We start from the raw sequence: 17,775 nt of genomic DNA on the forward strand, positions 1-17,775 counted from the left end.
AGCTATGGGCTGTTCTCGTGCCACTGCATCAGGATAGATAGAAAGACTGAGTGACTGTCTCTTTTTCTTTGAAGATACAGAGTAGCAGGGGAATGGTGTGATGCTTACCTAATGTTGTGGGTACCAATCAAAATTTTTGGAAGCAAGGCTGTATAACCATGTTCTGAAAATACTTAGAGGGGAAAAGCAGGTAAAAGTGAAGCTGATTCACCTACAAATTAAAGCAAAACCAGATGTATGGATAGAGTGGGATCAGTGTGAGAAAGTTGATGGAAGACTCCAAAAAGTTTTCAAGAGTTGGTGTAATAGTTATGTTGTATATTCTGAGATGAAAAAGGCTGAGAATGGGAGAGGAGCTTGAAGCAAGCAGGAAGAGCAGTGAGGCTTACCTTGTCACTCCTGCTCATAGAGGAAGGAAAAGCATTTGAGATACTCTTCCCCCCTCCCCCCCCCCCTTTTTTTTTCTGTCTTCATCACTGCTGGAACCAAGAAAGTATGTTCTTCTGTAATGTGATCAGGTGGGGGAACATATTTAACCAGTCCTTTGTTGTATCATGTGCTACAGATTCTTGCTGATAAAAACATAAATAAATGAGAAAAGCATCTAGTGAGTTTATTAGCTGAACAAAAAGGTGAAGTACAGGGTTCCTTATGGCTATCTATGTTACCTAGAATTTGTGGTATCTAGCTTGGGCAACAGTTGAGAAAGTACTGATGATTTTCGATTCCTTCCCTGAATAAATCTGCTCAGTAGTTCTCAGTTCCTGTTCATATTTAAATATGCAACTCATTATCAGTGCAGAAATTGGAGTATGGTATTGGTGTTATCTTAAAGAGAATTTTAACGTAGTGTAGGTTTAGTATGTCTGGGAAGAATAACTGATAGATAATGTATTAAGGAAATTAATAACTGACAATGAAGTCATAGAATACAGGATGGATTGTGAACAATTTATATGAAGGGGTTTAACTTTCAGAAACAATGTAGGAAGCAAGTGAGACTTGAAAGCAGAGAACAGCAGTTCTCACTGCTTAGTGCAACTGGAGAAGTGTATGATATTTTTCCAACACAGTATAGCTGGAGTTCTTCAGAGAGCAAGAGGGGCAGTAAAGCCTTAGAGAAGCCAGACTGCATGGCAGAAGTCAGCAACCAGGTAGGTGTCCATGAACAGCAGTTCTGTATTATCTTAATTAAGATTAGGTGACCTGATAAACTTGTATAATGGTAAAAGGGGCAGGGAGGAGTCTGTTTAAATAAGATCTCCAGGAAAACAGGCTGTAGACTATTGCCAGAAACTTTTTGGATGAGTGTATTATTTAAATGAAGGTGGTCTTGCCTGAAGTTATGAGAGACTAATTTTCTGGTGTAGTCAGCACATTAAAATAATTTTGCTTTCTTAGCGTTCATGTATGTAAACATGTTTTTATTCATATTATGAGTGTTGGCATTAACTATTTTTGAACCAAAATAATAGTTAAAATCTCATGGAAAAATACTTCTTGTTTAACTTGTTCATCTGTTACCTAGCTTTGAATTGTAGCGTAAGTTAATTTCAACTAAAAGTCAGCATACAAACATTTAACAAAATATTTCAAAAGATTTGTAAGCAAAACTAATTTTTATCACTACCTGAAAAAACAATGACTGTCATTGTGAACCTTGACATTGCTTGGTAATTTCCTAACAGTTTAAAACTCTGCTATTGAGAGGTTGAAAGATGCAAATTAGTGTTTCATTTTTGACATTTGTCCAAAGAGTGCAACACTTGTGAGTTGTAACAAGGTATCATCTGTTAATTGGTGACCTCAAGAGCATTCTTGGTAGAAATAGCGGGCTGAAGGAATCTCAGTCAGTTAGAAGAGCTTAACTTCTTTTTAGGTCTATGTTGTTAATTTTTCTTTAAAGTCAAGTGATATTGTTATTTAATGCTTCTAGAACTTGCATCGCAAACTTGTTACATATTCTTGTTACTAAATAGGATGTATTCTTTAGTGTCTGTCAAACCAGACCTGGTCTTGCTTTTAATATAGATTATAACAACTTTTTAGGGCCCCCCCATAAAACAGTCTATCAGCACTGTGATAGGTCATTGTTTAGTAAAGGAAAGGTTTGTAATTATGCATCGTTGGCATGTTAGTTTTTGCAAAAGGGCTTCTAAGGCAGTCCCCACATATCAGTAGGGCCTTAGGGACCATCCCAGTCACAGGTGTGGTGCTGTAATGACGGGCTCCCCCTGCCCTTATTCCTCTGAGCTCCTCGCTATACGTCAGAAGGAACCACGTTGATGGGGAAGGGATATGCTGGCAGATTTTGCAAGCAAAATAGATCAGGATTGGGGTTTCTACTGGCCTGAGTTGTGAGTGAAATAGAACAGGAAACCTTAGAAAATGACACTCCTCAGATACAAGTAGTAAAAATAATAAATAATAAATAAAATAATAAATAGACACTATGTTGAGCTCTCTCACAGTATTAACTGCTTCTGTAGTTTTTTTCTTTATGTGAACATAAAGGGTCAAATTCTGCCTTACGTGAGCACTGAGGTCTCAGGTTAAATCATAAGGGAGCTGTCTGTGCTCAGTCAAGAAAGAAATTAAACTCCTAAGTTCCTAAATGTTATTAAACTGTACCTCAGAGTCTGTCACGTAGAATCTAAATTACTTTCTTATATTAATTCTTTTAATAAGCAACCATTTCACATGCACATAACCTGCATATGCCTTCGTTACAGCTAATTTATAGTAAAAGTCACATACAGTATCTAGTTATTCGCACTTGGGGTGTGTTGAAGTAACAGGTAGTGATGAAATCATCTTGCCAGGCTCAGACAGGAGTTTTTCTTTAATGTTATGTGATGAAGGTGCAGATGGGCATGGAAGACTGCAGCCTGTGCCAGCCGGTCATATAAGAGTGATGTAGTTTTAAGTTTTCTCATAGCATATTCAATTCCATTTAAATATTGCAAAATGCTGAATTGTAAATGTTAACCTAGCCATGAATAAAAAATGCTGATATTTTATTTAATCAAAAAATAATTATAGATAGTCTGCCTTTATTGTATTATTTAAAATATTTCATTTTACATGTAGACGACAAGTTATTGCAGAATGGGTTTTTTATATATATAAAGGGAATTTGTTTCTGATACATAAAAAATACAGGAGCCAGACTTCTGCAGGCTACAGGGAAAATTGTTTGCTTTTGACAAGGGCTGTCAGTTCTTGGGATGTGGAGAAAAAACTATGGTAGCCAGTTTACATGAAACAGCAGAAAATACTTGCTTTTCAGGAGAGTTATTTAACTCCTGTTCTGAAATAAATTCCTGTATGGAAAAGAGAGCTTTCTCCTTTTCCCCTGTCTTTGAAATCATCACTTTCATATTCTATGCAAAGAAGAAAACATCTGTGCATGGGAGATGTAACTTCCAGTATTTAAACTGCTAACAGATAAAACTGAGCATGGAATGGGGTGATCTTACCGAGGCCAGTGCGTTCCTATGACACTCTTTAATAAAATATTGTAAGAAATAGCTAGAAAGCTTCGCCTTTGACTTTCATCTGGTAGGTTTTGATTGTAACTTTGTAAAGGAATTGGTATTGACTTCTATCAGGCAGTTTTGGAGAAGAGGTGAAGAGCCTTTTCTCTTGACTTTCTGTATGTTTTGTCAAATCGAATACTTCCATTTGAAGTGCGAAGTGAAGGCTGATGTCAAGAAATGCCTTCAGCACAAGCTGGTGCTGGTCTCTCGTGACTTTCTTCTTTCTTAAAAGTATCAGATTAGATTGTAAAATGATGGCAATCTAGCTGGACATAAACATGTTTATTGCAGGCTCAGCAGCCATTACGTATCATTAGTGAAAGGAGGCAAGGGGCAAGGGGACCACTTTGATGTCAGTTTGATTCGTTTTAAGGACAAATGCATTCCGATGAAAAGATGCTAACTTCATGGCTGCTTGTGTACTTGAAGTTCAGAACCTATTACTGTCTTTATTTCTTTGTCCTGTTCGTAACCTTACAGTCAACTTACTTTCAAAACAAATACACATTGTAAGAGCAGTAGTGTTAATAGGGGAGCTGGGAATAGGACATTTTGGAAGCCATTTTAAATTACATTATTTACGAAGAGGATGGTTTATTAACATCAGACCAAATCTGTTCAAAATGTGGATACATATTTTTGCAATATTACACACTTTTCCTTAACAGTAAAATAGTAGGTACAATTGAAATAGGTAAACACATCTTTCAGCAAGTCTGTCCTCTCTGACACGGAAGGGGTTTTATCAGAGGATCTAATTTTACTTTTGGAGAACTGCTAATAGTGTGTGTGTAGCCATGAAAGGAGAGAGACATTTTCTGTGTTTTGAGGTTTGAGCTTTTTCCTTACTGAAGCAGACCTAGTTTATTTACTGCAATTTGTTTCACCCTCTGATTCAAGAGATATATCTTTTGTGCTGTACATGAGTTGCAATAAAGGTTACAAATTAGAAGTTCAAGGGAAAATATCTGAATAAATGTTGTTTTATTGCAGTGAGTCTATCTTTCTGTTTCTTTACTACTGTTACTTAGACCTGACCTTCTTCCAGGATTTGACACATCACACCACACATCTTGTTCTTTTTTGTGTGTGTTATTTTGAGGTACTTTCAGTTGTCTCATTTAGTTTGAAACAAATCATATGTTCATGTCTTAAATATTTCACTAGTCGGAATAATTAATTTGATCAGGTCTGGGAGCATTGGAAGGAAAATGGGTCACTGAAGCATTCAAGCTCTAATGGGAACCTGAGTTCATTCAGATATCAAATCTAATAATTGCTTTACACCTGTATACACAGTCCCAGCGAGCAAGTTCATATTAAAGGTTTAGTGGTACACTAAATACTCTGTTTCAAGGGAATTTTAGTACTCTTTTTAAAAAGACTAAGTTGTTTTGACTTTTTTCGACTTTGTTGTTGTCGTTGTGTTTGTGTATCAGTTGTAGTTTAGCTGATGACTCATCTTTATGCACTGGAAAATATTTTCGCATGAGAATTTCATACTAGAGGTATGATATGAGTAATGCCTTACAAATCGCATTTAATAGCAATCAGGAAAAATACGAAGGCTACCATCTGAGTTTCACTGCTTTGAAACAATTTATTAGCCAGGTTAGAATTTACTGTGTACAATTTAACAGTGTTCTAAGTCTGAAACTCTGAGTTTATAAATGGTTGTGTGTGTAGCACAGCATAAGGATTGCGGACATACTCATAGCCATTGCTCCTTGAAAAACGCAATTTCATAAGGTAAAAATCAGCATTGTTTTGTGAGATTGTGTAACAAATGAAACAATAATTATAACTTCTCAGTTTAACTAAATTCTGTGACAAATCTGCATTGAATGTCTGTGGCACAGATTGTCACAAAAATTCAAGCAAATTTCATCACAAACAAGAGTAAAAAAATACCGACTAGAGAAATGACAGCTATTCATAGCAGGTTTCAGTGAATTCCAGACTCAAATGCTGGTCACAGCGCTGGTTGTTATTGGAGAGGATTTGAACTGATGCAATCGTTCCTCTTCATCATCTTTTTATTTTCCCACCTTTATAAGTTTAGTTCTCAGCTGAGAATTCAAGCTGAAAAATAAATGGAAAATGGCTGTATATGTGCCTGCATTGTACTGACATGAAGGCCTATTTTCCTCTGAAATTTTAAAGGCCAATTACCCTTGCAGGAAAGGAGAAAAATAGATTGATTTGTCTTGTAACCCCTGAGGCAGGCAAGTCTTGTCTCAAACTGAGGCTTTTCCATTGCAACTCTTCTGAAAGAGCTTTCAGTGCATATCCCAAGTGATACTATTAACAAAGAAAGCAAAGTCAAATTAAAATATTAAATAGATCATTTAAAGGTTTGAGGAATCTTAACTCCCTGAGACAGATCAGGTTTTGTTGGTTTGGTTTTGGAGGCTTTTTGGGGGGGTGTTTGTGTTTTAGTTTTTTTACTTGTTTGTTTATTATTTGCTGGAGTAAGCGATAGTAAATTTTATTTTAAGCAGATCACTTGAAAATAGGGTTTATAAATCAATTTTTATTCTATAAATACTTCAATTTATTAGATATTCTTCAGCTCTAAATAGGATAAGTGTTTATATCCTTAATGAAATTGTGATACAGACAGTCGCCTCCTAGATTTTGGTTGCAAAAGTGTTACTTTTAGTGTGTTCCCATTGACTGTGGTCACAGTTGGATTGCAGTGAGCTGGTTAAGTGTCATCACACATGTCATTTAACGTTTAAAATTCTCACATTATTCATTTTTAAAGCATTTTTGGTATAACACATAGAACATAAGTAGTTTTTCTACTGATGTTCTGCATTTTCATATGACTCAAAGGCTACAATTAATGGTGCCCAGCAAGCTGTGTCTGAGTGACAGCAGGAAGATTAGACGTGTCTTTGTTCCCTTTTAATCTGAGTGAAACCCCTTTGTGTCAGGACTTAACTACTTTAACTCTTCATTTTTCAGACCTGGCCCTCTACTACTGTGCTTTTGGATATTAAAAGCTTTTATTTAGCAAGTTAAAAAGATTCCAGACATCTACATATCTTGTCAATGAGGAATTGTGCATGTAGGCTGGTCCGGGAACCTTCTTAAAATGAAGGTACTGTGGGTTATCTAAGTGACTAACACTTTTGATGCAAATATTTTGAAACAGAGTACGTATCTACATACAAATCTATCTTACCTGAAGGCTTATTATGTTATGCTGAAAATGTTGGCACTTGTGACTTTTGCAGATAGCTCAGGAGATGTGTGTGTTTCTATGTTTTTCTGAGGTGGAACCATGTAGTCTTGAGAGACGTCCTTTTAAGTCTATCACAATTCTCTTGAATGCTTTTTCTTACTATGCTAGAAATCTTCTTAATAGCTGCGCAGGCCCTTTTATTTTTTCTTCTTCCTTATTCTAAAACAGTTTCTTATTCTTCGACACCATTTCTTACATGTGAATATATTGGTAAAGATCCCACTAACCAGGACAATAACATAATTTTTAAAATATTAAAAGATCAGCATGTGATGCCTTTATAATTAATGTGTTTGGGCTGGTTTTATGTGCTATCTGGTTTTGAGGGCTTAAAAAAATAACCAAGCAAAAAGTACAAACAAACAAAAATTACACACCCCAAGAAAAACACCTGCTGTTTCTTTGGCCTAAGGTTAAGTTTCTTTTTCTCCATCATAACAATATGTACTGTGTATATGCTCAGGTTATGACTCAGCTTTCACATAAAAGTCTGGGATTGGACCTAAACTAAAATAAAACAGACTGTATAGAATTTGACCTTCACAGTGACATGGCTTGCTTGAAGTCTCAATGTTTTCTTTGAAATTGATGCTAAAATAACCATTGTGTCTGTCATTTAAGTTTGATTGCCAAGAATTTGACATTCTGTTTAGTAAAAAAAGCTGAGAACAGGGATGTCTTGTCACTTGATCTTTTCTCATTTTCGATTACAAAATTATCAAATCCAAATGAATGTAAAATGACACAGTGTGATGGTTATAAAGGGTCTGGTTCAGATTTTGCCAGGCATGTGTAGGGTGCCTGTTGAGTGTTCAACACAGCAAAAGATTTAAGGAAAACATATAACTGTATGATTTCCCCTAACTCAGTTAGAAAACTGTTTTATTTGCTTGTTTCATCTATTTGCAATAATGTGCTTTTGGAAAGTGCTGCCTGTTTCAGAGAGTGCTTTCTGAGGTACTATTTTGGTTGCATTTCTCTCATAACTGATTTTTACCTCTTTGCTATTTTTTTACATAGGCCACACATTTTGAAAGCTCAATTTGAAATCAAATCTCACTGAGATGGACTGAATCTTAACAGAATTGAGGTCAGGAGAGCCATTTTCTCTCAAGGTGCTATTTCTCAAAAGGATTTTCTTCTGGACACCCACAACAGTTTTGAAGCTCTTAATTTCCTTGAGTAGCTTATTTCTCAGTTGGTATTCTCTAATAATGTCACAGGTACAGGCCAGGCAACACGGAGAACAGTGTGTTCAGCTGTAGCTGTTAAAGAGGTGCTGGAGATTGATGGGCTTCCCTGCTGTTCTACTCTATACCAGTTCTGCTTCTGTCTTACGTTCTATCAATTCCAATTTCCAAAAAGATTTACCTTTCATTGTTGGTAAGCTAAGCTGATGAAGGTGCAGGCAGTCAATAAAGAAAAATAATGAAGTTAATTCTTGTCATGGGTTGCTCTTTAAAGCAATTGTAATACGCTGTTACATAAGTGACATTGTAACTTGGCTTCAGTTTTCCCTATGCAGAGATGGCTCAATGAGGAAACTACATACTACCCAAGCTATAAAGTGGTTTACATTTATTCTAGCTTGTCCCAGTTTTAATCAATGACACTATTTTTCTCTGTCAGAAAAAAAATGACATTTGTAAAGTGCAATTCAGATTTCCACCTTTTCTAAAGGAGAAATATTGATGTCATCAATATCACAGAGGTAGTGTTTGCTCCTTGCATCTCTTGTGACAGTTTCTCCATTTAAAACATTCTTAAATGACAAGCTTAGTCATTTTTTGTGTAATCTTTCCATGCTAATAGGAAATTATCTTGCTTTTCTGATTGTTTTCCATGTTATATATGTTTGTGGTGCTTGCTAAAGTACCTGGGACTGTATGAGTATTTTCTCTTGGGTTGCTCATGAAAGCGAGATGTGTTTCTGTAGGATTTCTCAGTGAAGAAAATTTTACATGAATGAATAGATAAATATTTTATGTAAATGCTTTAATTGATTCCCAAAGGTATAGGTCATACAAATTCCCTTACAGCATGCATTTCTCCATCTTTTGCATTATTTCAAAAACATGGAATTTTAAATATTTTATTCATTGCTGAGTGTTCTACCTTCATATAGCCATTTTCAAGTCAACTCAAGCTGGTAACTTCCTTCTCTGAGCATTAAACACCTTTTATTCTTGTCAGCTGTGGGAAGGTTAATTCTTTCATCTTGAGGTGGTTAGTCAGGAGGGCAAAAGAGAAGAAGATCATTTCAGAGCTCTCCTCACTGGGGTTGTGCCCTCTAGTGTGTGCTCCAGCACAGCATTCACTAGCTGAGCACGCAGTGCTGTATTCTGCTCATCTTCCAAATTCAACATTTGGGCACTATTTTAAGCTCTTATTAATATGATAAACATAGCATCTATTACTTAAGACATTATTTAAAATACATGGTGTTCAGGTGTGGAGGTCTTGTGACCACTGTCTTTGAAGGACACCAGGTGGTTCTGGTAGTGCACATTCCTGAAATCCCCAGCGTTCTTTTTAGCCCACATTACTACATTTAGATGCTTTGTCTTCTGCCTACACAATAATGTTTCAACCTTTTGTTTTTAGAAAAGGGCAAAAAGTAAATACCTGCACCAGTCATGTTTGGTTGTTGGTTTCGTGCGGTTTGGTGGTTCTGTTGTTGGGTTTTTTATGTTAATCTAGGGGTGCTGCAGTTATTTACATTTGGGAGGAATTTAGGTAGTCTCCTGATGAGCACTCTAGGAACGTCTTCATGGAAATAAGATTTCAAAATCACTTTAGTGCTTGATTTGTCTGCTGTAACTAAGGCACAAAGAAACACTCTTAATTCTTCAACTCACTGGAAAAAAAATTAATCCTGGGGAGGTAGTCAGCTAAGGTGCCAAGCCCAAGGTAGCAGTTTCTAATACATTTACAATTTCAATGTAAGACATGTCAGAATAAAACTTTTTTGGTGGTTTTTACAGGATAATACAAATTCTAATCAAGTACCTTTGAGGTATGTTTTTGTAGACTCTGTCTTTTTCTATTATCAGATATCACAGTCTCATGACTAGTCCGTTCAATAGCACAACATCTATATTATTGCTAGCATTGATTGCTCATAAAAACTAAGGTTTATAATTAGGAGAGCACAAAGTTACTACCTGGAAGAGTGGATAAGAGGAAAGTGAAATGGAAAAGTCACTTAATCTTAGTAATGCGGTTCTGCAAAATATAATTTATTTTTCCCCTAATATAACGGAGTTTTATGTTGATAACAAGCTGCTGAGTTAATAAATCTGTTGCAGATATTGAGACTTCTATTTTAATAATAGAACTAATGAAGGAGCATTAAAAAAGGAAAAATAAATTTTGCAGAGTGTATTTTTTTTCAGAAATATTTTCCTCTCCCCTACCAATGTAATTTCTAATGCTTTATATATATAAAGCATAAGGGAAAACGTCTTAAGGGTGAAGTTGTCGAATTCCATAAAATTAAAATACATTGTCTAAAAATACCAGTCCAGATTTTTGTTGTTGACTTTGTGGCATATTATTTATTGTGGTTTTGCTTGTTTTTTTACATCAGTGGTGAATGATGTGTATGTATTGAAAGCACCTCTTCACATGTCTTGTATGTTGTAGATATTATTTATTCCTGAGTACTATGTTGAGTGCAAAAAGACTTGAGCAAGTAATTACTATTATAACAAAGTGCATGTATTTCTTCCAGTGGAGGTGTAAAGTTTGCATGGTCAAAATTACATCCCAGTATTAGAAATACTAAAAAGGAACTACTGATTTGATTTCTCAGTCTTTAATTGTATATTTACTTCATATAAATTTGATCCAGCTAGCTAAAAGCTGAAGATTATTTTATGATATAAAACCATGCTTTGTTTTCCATTTTAATCCGTTGTTGCTCTACCTTTCACTGCTACAAGAAAAGGTCAATTCAGCTCTTAATCTATTTTTAACTTGTACAGTAGGCATCTTGAAATTTTATCAAGAAGTCTATTGGTGAAGGCACTTCTCCCCACTGAGAGCAGCTATCACTAGACTCTTTACTATTCACTGTTAGAGAGGAACAGCAGCACGTTGGAGTTGACAACTCTCCGTCTTGGGTTTTAGACAACATTTTTGTGCGTTAATTTCCAGTGCCTAGTGACATTGCAACTCATGTAGAGATTTATTCCCATGCAAAACAGATTGACTTAGGGTAATTTGAATACTTTATGCATGGATAGATTCATTAGGTAAAGGAGGCAAGGCAGAACTATAAAAAGAACTAATAATCTTGCTAAAGGAGCCATTAATTCCCTATAGCATTGGAGACACTTTCATTGAACAGGGAAAAGGAAGGCTGATTTTGCAGTCTGTGCAGTCTCCACAGGCATCCTGTCTTCTCTGACCAGAAACAGATCCCAGAGATGACTTTCTTTGTCTTCTCCAGACCCTTATTTGATGAGCTTGAACTATTTCTGGCTTTTTTGGCTTAGAAGAGAATCACAAAATTATTGAGGTTGGAAGAGACCTCCGGGGATCATCTTGTGTACCCCCTGCTCAAGCGGGGCCACCTGGAGCTGATTGCCCAGGGCTGTGCCTAGACAGGTTTTGAATATCTCTAAGGATGGACACTCCACAACCTCCCCGGGCAGTTTGTGCCGGTTGTGTCAGGTCCTCTAACCAGACACCAATGAAAAGACCCCGGCTGTGGTCACTTTGCACCCTCCCTTTAAATATTTATATATAATACATTGATGAGACCCCAGATTGGTCTTTGTTCCAGCCTTTTCACCAGTCTCTGCAACACAGTGATTTGGTTAGTAGCTTTTCCAAAGAATATGTTTCTACCATCAGACCTGCTGAGGTCTCATGCTTTATTCTTGAACCTTCTGCCTTGACCCAAGTTTAGGACTCTGTCCAGCAGTACCAGTAACACATGCTGTTATAGTCTGCTATGCTGGGGAAACAGATAGAGCTAAAATGGCTCATTTGGAAAAAAGCTGAAAAAGACTGCTTGCCTGCAGTTTGCCTGTCAGACTTTTTGCTTCTGAAATGGCTGTTGTTTTAAAATGCTCCGGTACTATATAGGAGTTCCAGCCATAGACTGAGACACCCTGATGCTGCAGCAGTGTAGATACTGTAGTCATGCAAACAAAGAACAGCAACCTGAACGTGACAGGAGAGAATAGAAGAGACCAGGTCCAAAGCAAAGAGTCATTAAAAAAAAGAATAAAAATGAAAAAAACCCCAACAATAACCAAGTGGCAGGACCATATTTTAAAAAAAGAAAGATCAAAACCTTCACAAAACTAAATGCAGGTTAGTTTTCCGCTTCTTTTGTATGTGTGAATGCGTATATTCATCGCTTTAAAATTTTATTTTAAAGGCATTTAGGAAACTGGCTGGTACTTCATGATTGTTTTCCTGTGATAGAGACATATTTATTATTCATTGCAATAATTGCTGTGTAATATTTTATACTAGAAGTTGTTCACATTGCACAATCAGGAAATGCTTAGGAAGGGGATGATTTAACTGTTCTAATTTTTACTCTGTACTAAATTATAGTGAACAATGTTAACACTTTTATACTCGTGACATTTACTAGGCTTTTCACCACCACACTGGTCAGTGCATTCTCATGAAATATATTTTTCCGGATATTCTGTGCATAAGTTGTTTATAAAGTAAGATTTTGCCCAGAATTTTAGTTATTTTGTGCTGTTTCCGAGGGGACTGTGTTTCAGGATTCTCCTAATGCTTTTATCACTCAGCTTCTCTGATCAAGAAAGTAATTTATTGCTGATTGCAGAACTCTTGAACTCAGTCTGGCAGCTGCAGTGTGAAACTTCTCTGATCCAGTCTCCTAGTTCCTTATTTACATATCATTTGAAATTATTTTCAGGACTGTTTGAAAACCTCTTGACATTGCATTACCCGTGTTTCAAATCTTACGGTGATTTGTTTTTTCTCTCTTTGTGTTACAGATAACAGACGAGTAACTTTGGAAAGGTCTCGTTCTCGCCACAGTGGAACTATTGCAGCTGTATGATTCTTCTGATGCCAAAGAATTAGTGAATTGTTTTATTTACAATTAAATGGATATGCTTTGAAAAGAGTTTATCATATGAATTGGCAATGATCATAAAGGAATACTGGTATTGATTAAAAAGAAAAGGTGTATAAATAGTATGTATTTTAAAAGCTATTGCTAAAAAAATCCACATACTGTATCTTATAACCCCAGCTACCAAGATCTGTAAACAGTGTTAAACAGCAGGATATATATCTTATTTTATTATGTTCTTTCTTTTTTTTTTCTTCCCACCTTATTTTTCTTTTTAAAGCTGGCAACTTACATGAAAAGAGTTGGGGATTTCTAGGTTATGTTTTATATGGGTAAGAAAATACAAATTTGTTGAAAGAATACAGCTGTGGATTCTATTTGAAGTTCTGATTTGGACATGAAAGGAAAAAATAATAAAATTGTATGTTAATAAATTCAGAGATAAGCTGGTCTACATTATCAGAATCTTTTTTTAACCATGAAAAAGCAACACACAGCCCAAGTCAGGTTGCTGAAAATCTTATCTCAATGTAAAGCCTGGTGGACTCAGCTATTTTGGCTGCAAGTAGGTTATACCACATATCTACACTTTTGGTGATATGATGATGTATAGTTACTTATCACTGCTAAAAAAAATTAAATAAAACAGAGCATAGGATTTTACTAAAATTAAATGATATCAAGGGCAGAATATGTTTTAAATTGTATCTAAAGAGGGATTTTTCTAATTATGCATTTATATATTCTTTATAAATATATTTGGGGGAAAATATGATTGTCCTATTTTAATTACGCTCAAAATACCTTTGTGTAGGTTTTTAGAGACAAGCTACATTATGAAGTTATTCAGAACTGCCTCTGAGTTTTTCCTCTGTGTCTCAGGTAAAATATGTAGCAGGATCTCTACTGGTGAGTTTTAGTGCTGAGGATTTAGCAGCTAAGAACAAGTTTTCTACCTGGAGCACTACATAGCAGTGATCAATGATTGCAACAGTCTGATTTTTGGGGCAGCTCCTCCCGTTGTCCTGTGTGTCCAGGCCCCGGCACTGCAGTAGCTCAGGTGAGCAGTCAGGTCAGTCGCTGACACTGTGGATGTTCTGCCACTCGAGGGGAAACGATTGTTCCCTTTTCTCCCCACACTCTAGTTGAATGTACAGTGTGTTTGGTGTTCAGGTCAGTCTTCACCATCCTTTTCACTAAAGGTTTGTTGCTTATCTGGATGGGATGGAGGATTTTAAGCAGGAGTTCCAGTGGAACTACTCGTAGGTTGCTCAGCTATGATATTTAAATAAACGGGATACAATGTAGTCGATGGCACTTGTTCTCAAATTATTATTGCTTTTCACTGATTGATGGATTATTATGAATACTTTTATCGCCTGGTTTATGGGTAACTTTTTTCCTTTTAAAGTTATATAAAGAATATTTGGAAGGTAAGGTGTCACATTGTTTTCTGTGCACAAACTGCCAGCTCTAGAGGAGCGTTTGATAGTGGGGCAGTGTAACTTTGCACACCTGCTGGAGCCAAGTGTCTCTGTACAGTAGTACATTCTTTTTGCTTCTCTGGTAAGATACTCTTAAGACTATCTGACTAGTTTGAGATAAATTCTCACCATTTCAAACTACAGTGAACAATAACCAGTTATTGTAAGAAAAGATACAGCTCCTTTTCAGTCTAGTATTGAATTTTTTTTTTTCAATTGTCTGCAAAGGAAACAGGGGTTTTGCTCATTGCTATATCTCTAAACATAGGAATATGACTGAAGCCTAGTGAAATGTGTGCTGTCAACTAATAATCTTCCTAAACTCTTTGGGGTTTTTTGTGGTTTTAGTATCAAACTGAAGAGTCGTATGGTACTTCAGGAAAAAACAATGCATGGAACAGGATTCCATCTCCCTGTTTATTAGTAAGAGATACAAATAATTATATTCTGTTTCATGCAAGGTCATCATCAACCTTATATTGAAGCGTAACTTTTTTAAATGGAACTAATAAATTTTCAGTTACAGAAATGTGCTTCATGTACAGACCCCGTTTAAAAGGATAAACTGCATAGTGTCTATTTAAATTTGTACTATAATCAACAGCATATTAGAATTCACATTTTAAAATGATCATGTTGGTGGTATATTCTTTATATAGGAAAATTCAAAAGCTCACAACAGAATCTTTGTACTGTAGCAGTAATTATTAGTGCACAAGTTTTTTCATTACCATGGGTTATATTTTTTTAAAGCTCTGTGAAAGCTGACTACAGATTTTCAAGAACCAAATCTTAGCGGGGGGGGAAAAAACGGCAAACCCAAAATAACATCATCATCTGATGCTTCTTTTTTACTACTTTTTTTTTTTTTTCATATTTGAAACATTTATGTAATTTAATGGACATATCTGTTAGAACAAAAGTGTCTTTCAAAGGAAAACTAGTTTAGAAGATAATTTATGTAAATATAGGGTGCTCGTATTTATGAAGTCTGAAATATTTTCTGAAATTGATGCTGGTCACTTTGTCTTTTGATAGTTTTTCAGTCTATATTAAATTGCAGATATTTTTAATGTTTTTATTATTGATCTAATTTTCAGAAGTGTCACATGTTTCTCTAGAAGTGTAGAGGAGTAGCACCTTTTTCAGAAATGCACTTGCCTTATTTTCTAATTTTTAAAAATGAAATATATCAGTTAAATTATATTTGTATTCAAGTAATCCCAGAAAGAAAATTGCTGGAGGGTTCATACATAAATTCCTTGCTAATTATGTTTCACTATATGTCCTCTGAGACATGACGTTAACAATATACCAGCACATCTGTTTGCATTCACATTTTATCAGTTACAAGTACTGAAGAAATTTTTTTTATGATGTTACACTGTTTACATTTCTTAGTTTATTTAAGAGGAAAATAATCTTACCTTTGCAATGAATTGAACTAAATTTGCAATTGACATGGGAATGAAATGTTTAAGTCATATACAAATATACATCTCTGTTGCTTAGCTACTGGCTGTACAGATCAGAAATGTAAAGACACTAGACATTCTTTGCTGAAGTTTTATGCAATTTACTGAGAAAAAAAAAAGTGCAACACAGATTGTCATGTATGTTTGTTTGTGATTCAATATCCTTTCCCAGCACATAAGTGATGTTTGGTTGAAGTGCTAATCATGTTATGAACTGATGCTAAAGCCAAAACAAAATTAGTGCTTCAGAGGGCATTGACTAACAGCTTCAGGAAGTACTCCCAGAAATACTATTACAGAAATTGTTCTGCTTTTAGAGAACCATGGTCAATATGAAAAATGTTAACTAAAATTGTGTTATTTCTTGAAAATGCAAGCTTTCTTATAGTTCCCTTCAGTAATACGCAAACAGTTATGAATATCCATATATTTTTGCATTTTTGTGTGTGGTATATGTACTACCTCAGACAAATGCTGTAAAAAACAATGTTTTCATGGTTTCTATCCAAACCACAATTCATCAGTGACCTACTTTAAATTCATCCCATAACAGACAATTGGTTTGCAAAACTATGAGAATCTGGCTGAGTTTTAGGTTTGGCTCTGGAAATCCTCCTGTAGCTTTCATTAAGAAAATTTTGCATCATTCGGCTTTTGCATCCCTCAGGCAAATCCTGCTTTGATGGGTGAATTTAGTACTTCCTGTAGTGAGAACGATATAGCTAGTAAATATTTAAAGCTGGTAATAGTTATGTGGGAACAAACTTACCTGTATATGTAAATTGCTTCTTAGCCATTAAACAAAGGCTTGGCTGAATTATACTTTGATGTTTGCATTGAAATTGCTGAGAGGTCAGGCATAACAAATGCTAAGTGATAAAGCAATGTACAGCCCACCTCTTATGTGCCATACTGTATTTGCAAGTTATTCATTTTAAAATAAGTATTGTAAGAAACCTCTACATCTCCTTTTCTGCGGTGGCTACACACATGCCCACGCATGCACATAAAATGTAAATAAATAAGTCAAAGCAGATCAAGCCAAATGCCTCAGCTTCAGGTGTCTCTATTTCAGATCACATATTGTTTTTGTGCACGAGAAAGGGAGTTGTGTAAGCCTGTGAATTCTGCAGTCCTGCAAGCTGTCGCGCAGCACCCACTGATGTCATTAGAAGAACGTTAAAGGAGAAAGATCTGTTCTTGTAGTGCTTCTTTTAGCACTGTTTGAGGTGATGCATATGCCACAGAATGTGAACAATAACCTATTACAGTTTAGTCAGTCTGCTGTCATGCATCGTTTGGTTTCCCTTTTGGAAGTCATATGACTCCTGATGCCAAAAAAAAAAGAGAAGTGACAAAACTCATGCATTTCTATTTTTAAACAGCTTTGTGTTTGTAATAAATGTTTAAAATAGGAATCTGATGAAATCACAGCCTGGCCATTGTTAATCCATGTATTCTGAAAACTGTAATAAAGATATACATAACATGAATTTGCTAGGTGCGCCAATGTTTTACTTGTTTATCCTGATTATTACCTATTGAGTTACCATCACCTCAGGATCTGTGTATGTTATATGAAATTATCACACTGATATTATTTCCCATTTTAGCTTACTGACATTTTATGGATCTCTGCTTTTTTTTCTCTAAGGTGTCAAGTATATTTGAATTGAATTTGGGGAAAGAACATGCCTTTTCCATTTGAGGGAGCACTTTAAAAACTAAACAATCAAAAAAGAAAGTATATAATAAAAAAAAATAAATCATGGTGATACCGTTTTATTTTTACAAAAATAACAATAAAAGGGAATCACTAAACAAATTACATGGGTCCATATTTATTTTCAGGGCTGGATTCCAGTTTAAGTCAGAGCGCTATTGGTGGTGTTTTCAAAATTTTTCAATTCACTCGGTCACAAAATAGTCTTAATGGAATAGAAACTTGGCAGGG

The 17,775-nt window shown here is 35.5% G+C and overlaps 1 protein-coding gene across 6 annotated transcripts in view; it reads left to right on the forward strand.

Annotated features, from left to right (window-relative positions):
* The window catches only part of DIAPH2 (diaphanous related formin 2), a 212,389-nt gene extending 195,075 nt beyond the window's left edge, over window positions 1-17,314 (forward strand). For 5 of the 6 annotated variants that reach the window (XM_065077869.1, XM_065077866.1, XM_065077867.1 and 2 more), the window contains one exon: window positions 12,783-17,314. In XM_065077869.1, coding sequence (XP_064933941.1) covers window positions 12,783-12,847 — 65 coding nt within the window. In that variant the 3' untranslated portion in view covers window positions 12,848-17,314. The other variant, XM_065077868.1, reaches the window with a different exon arrangement.
* The last annotated feature ends 461 nt before the right edge of the window (window positions 17,315-17,775 follow it).

Source organism: Columba livia, chromosome 12, assembly GCF_036013475.1.
Source record: "Columba livia isolate bColLiv1 breed racing homer chromosome 12, bColLiv1.pat.W.v2, whole genome shotgun sequence".
In the NCBI taxonomy this organism is placed as follows: domain Eukaryota; kingdom Metazoa; phylum Chordata; class Aves; order Columbiformes; family Columbidae; genus Columba; species Columba livia.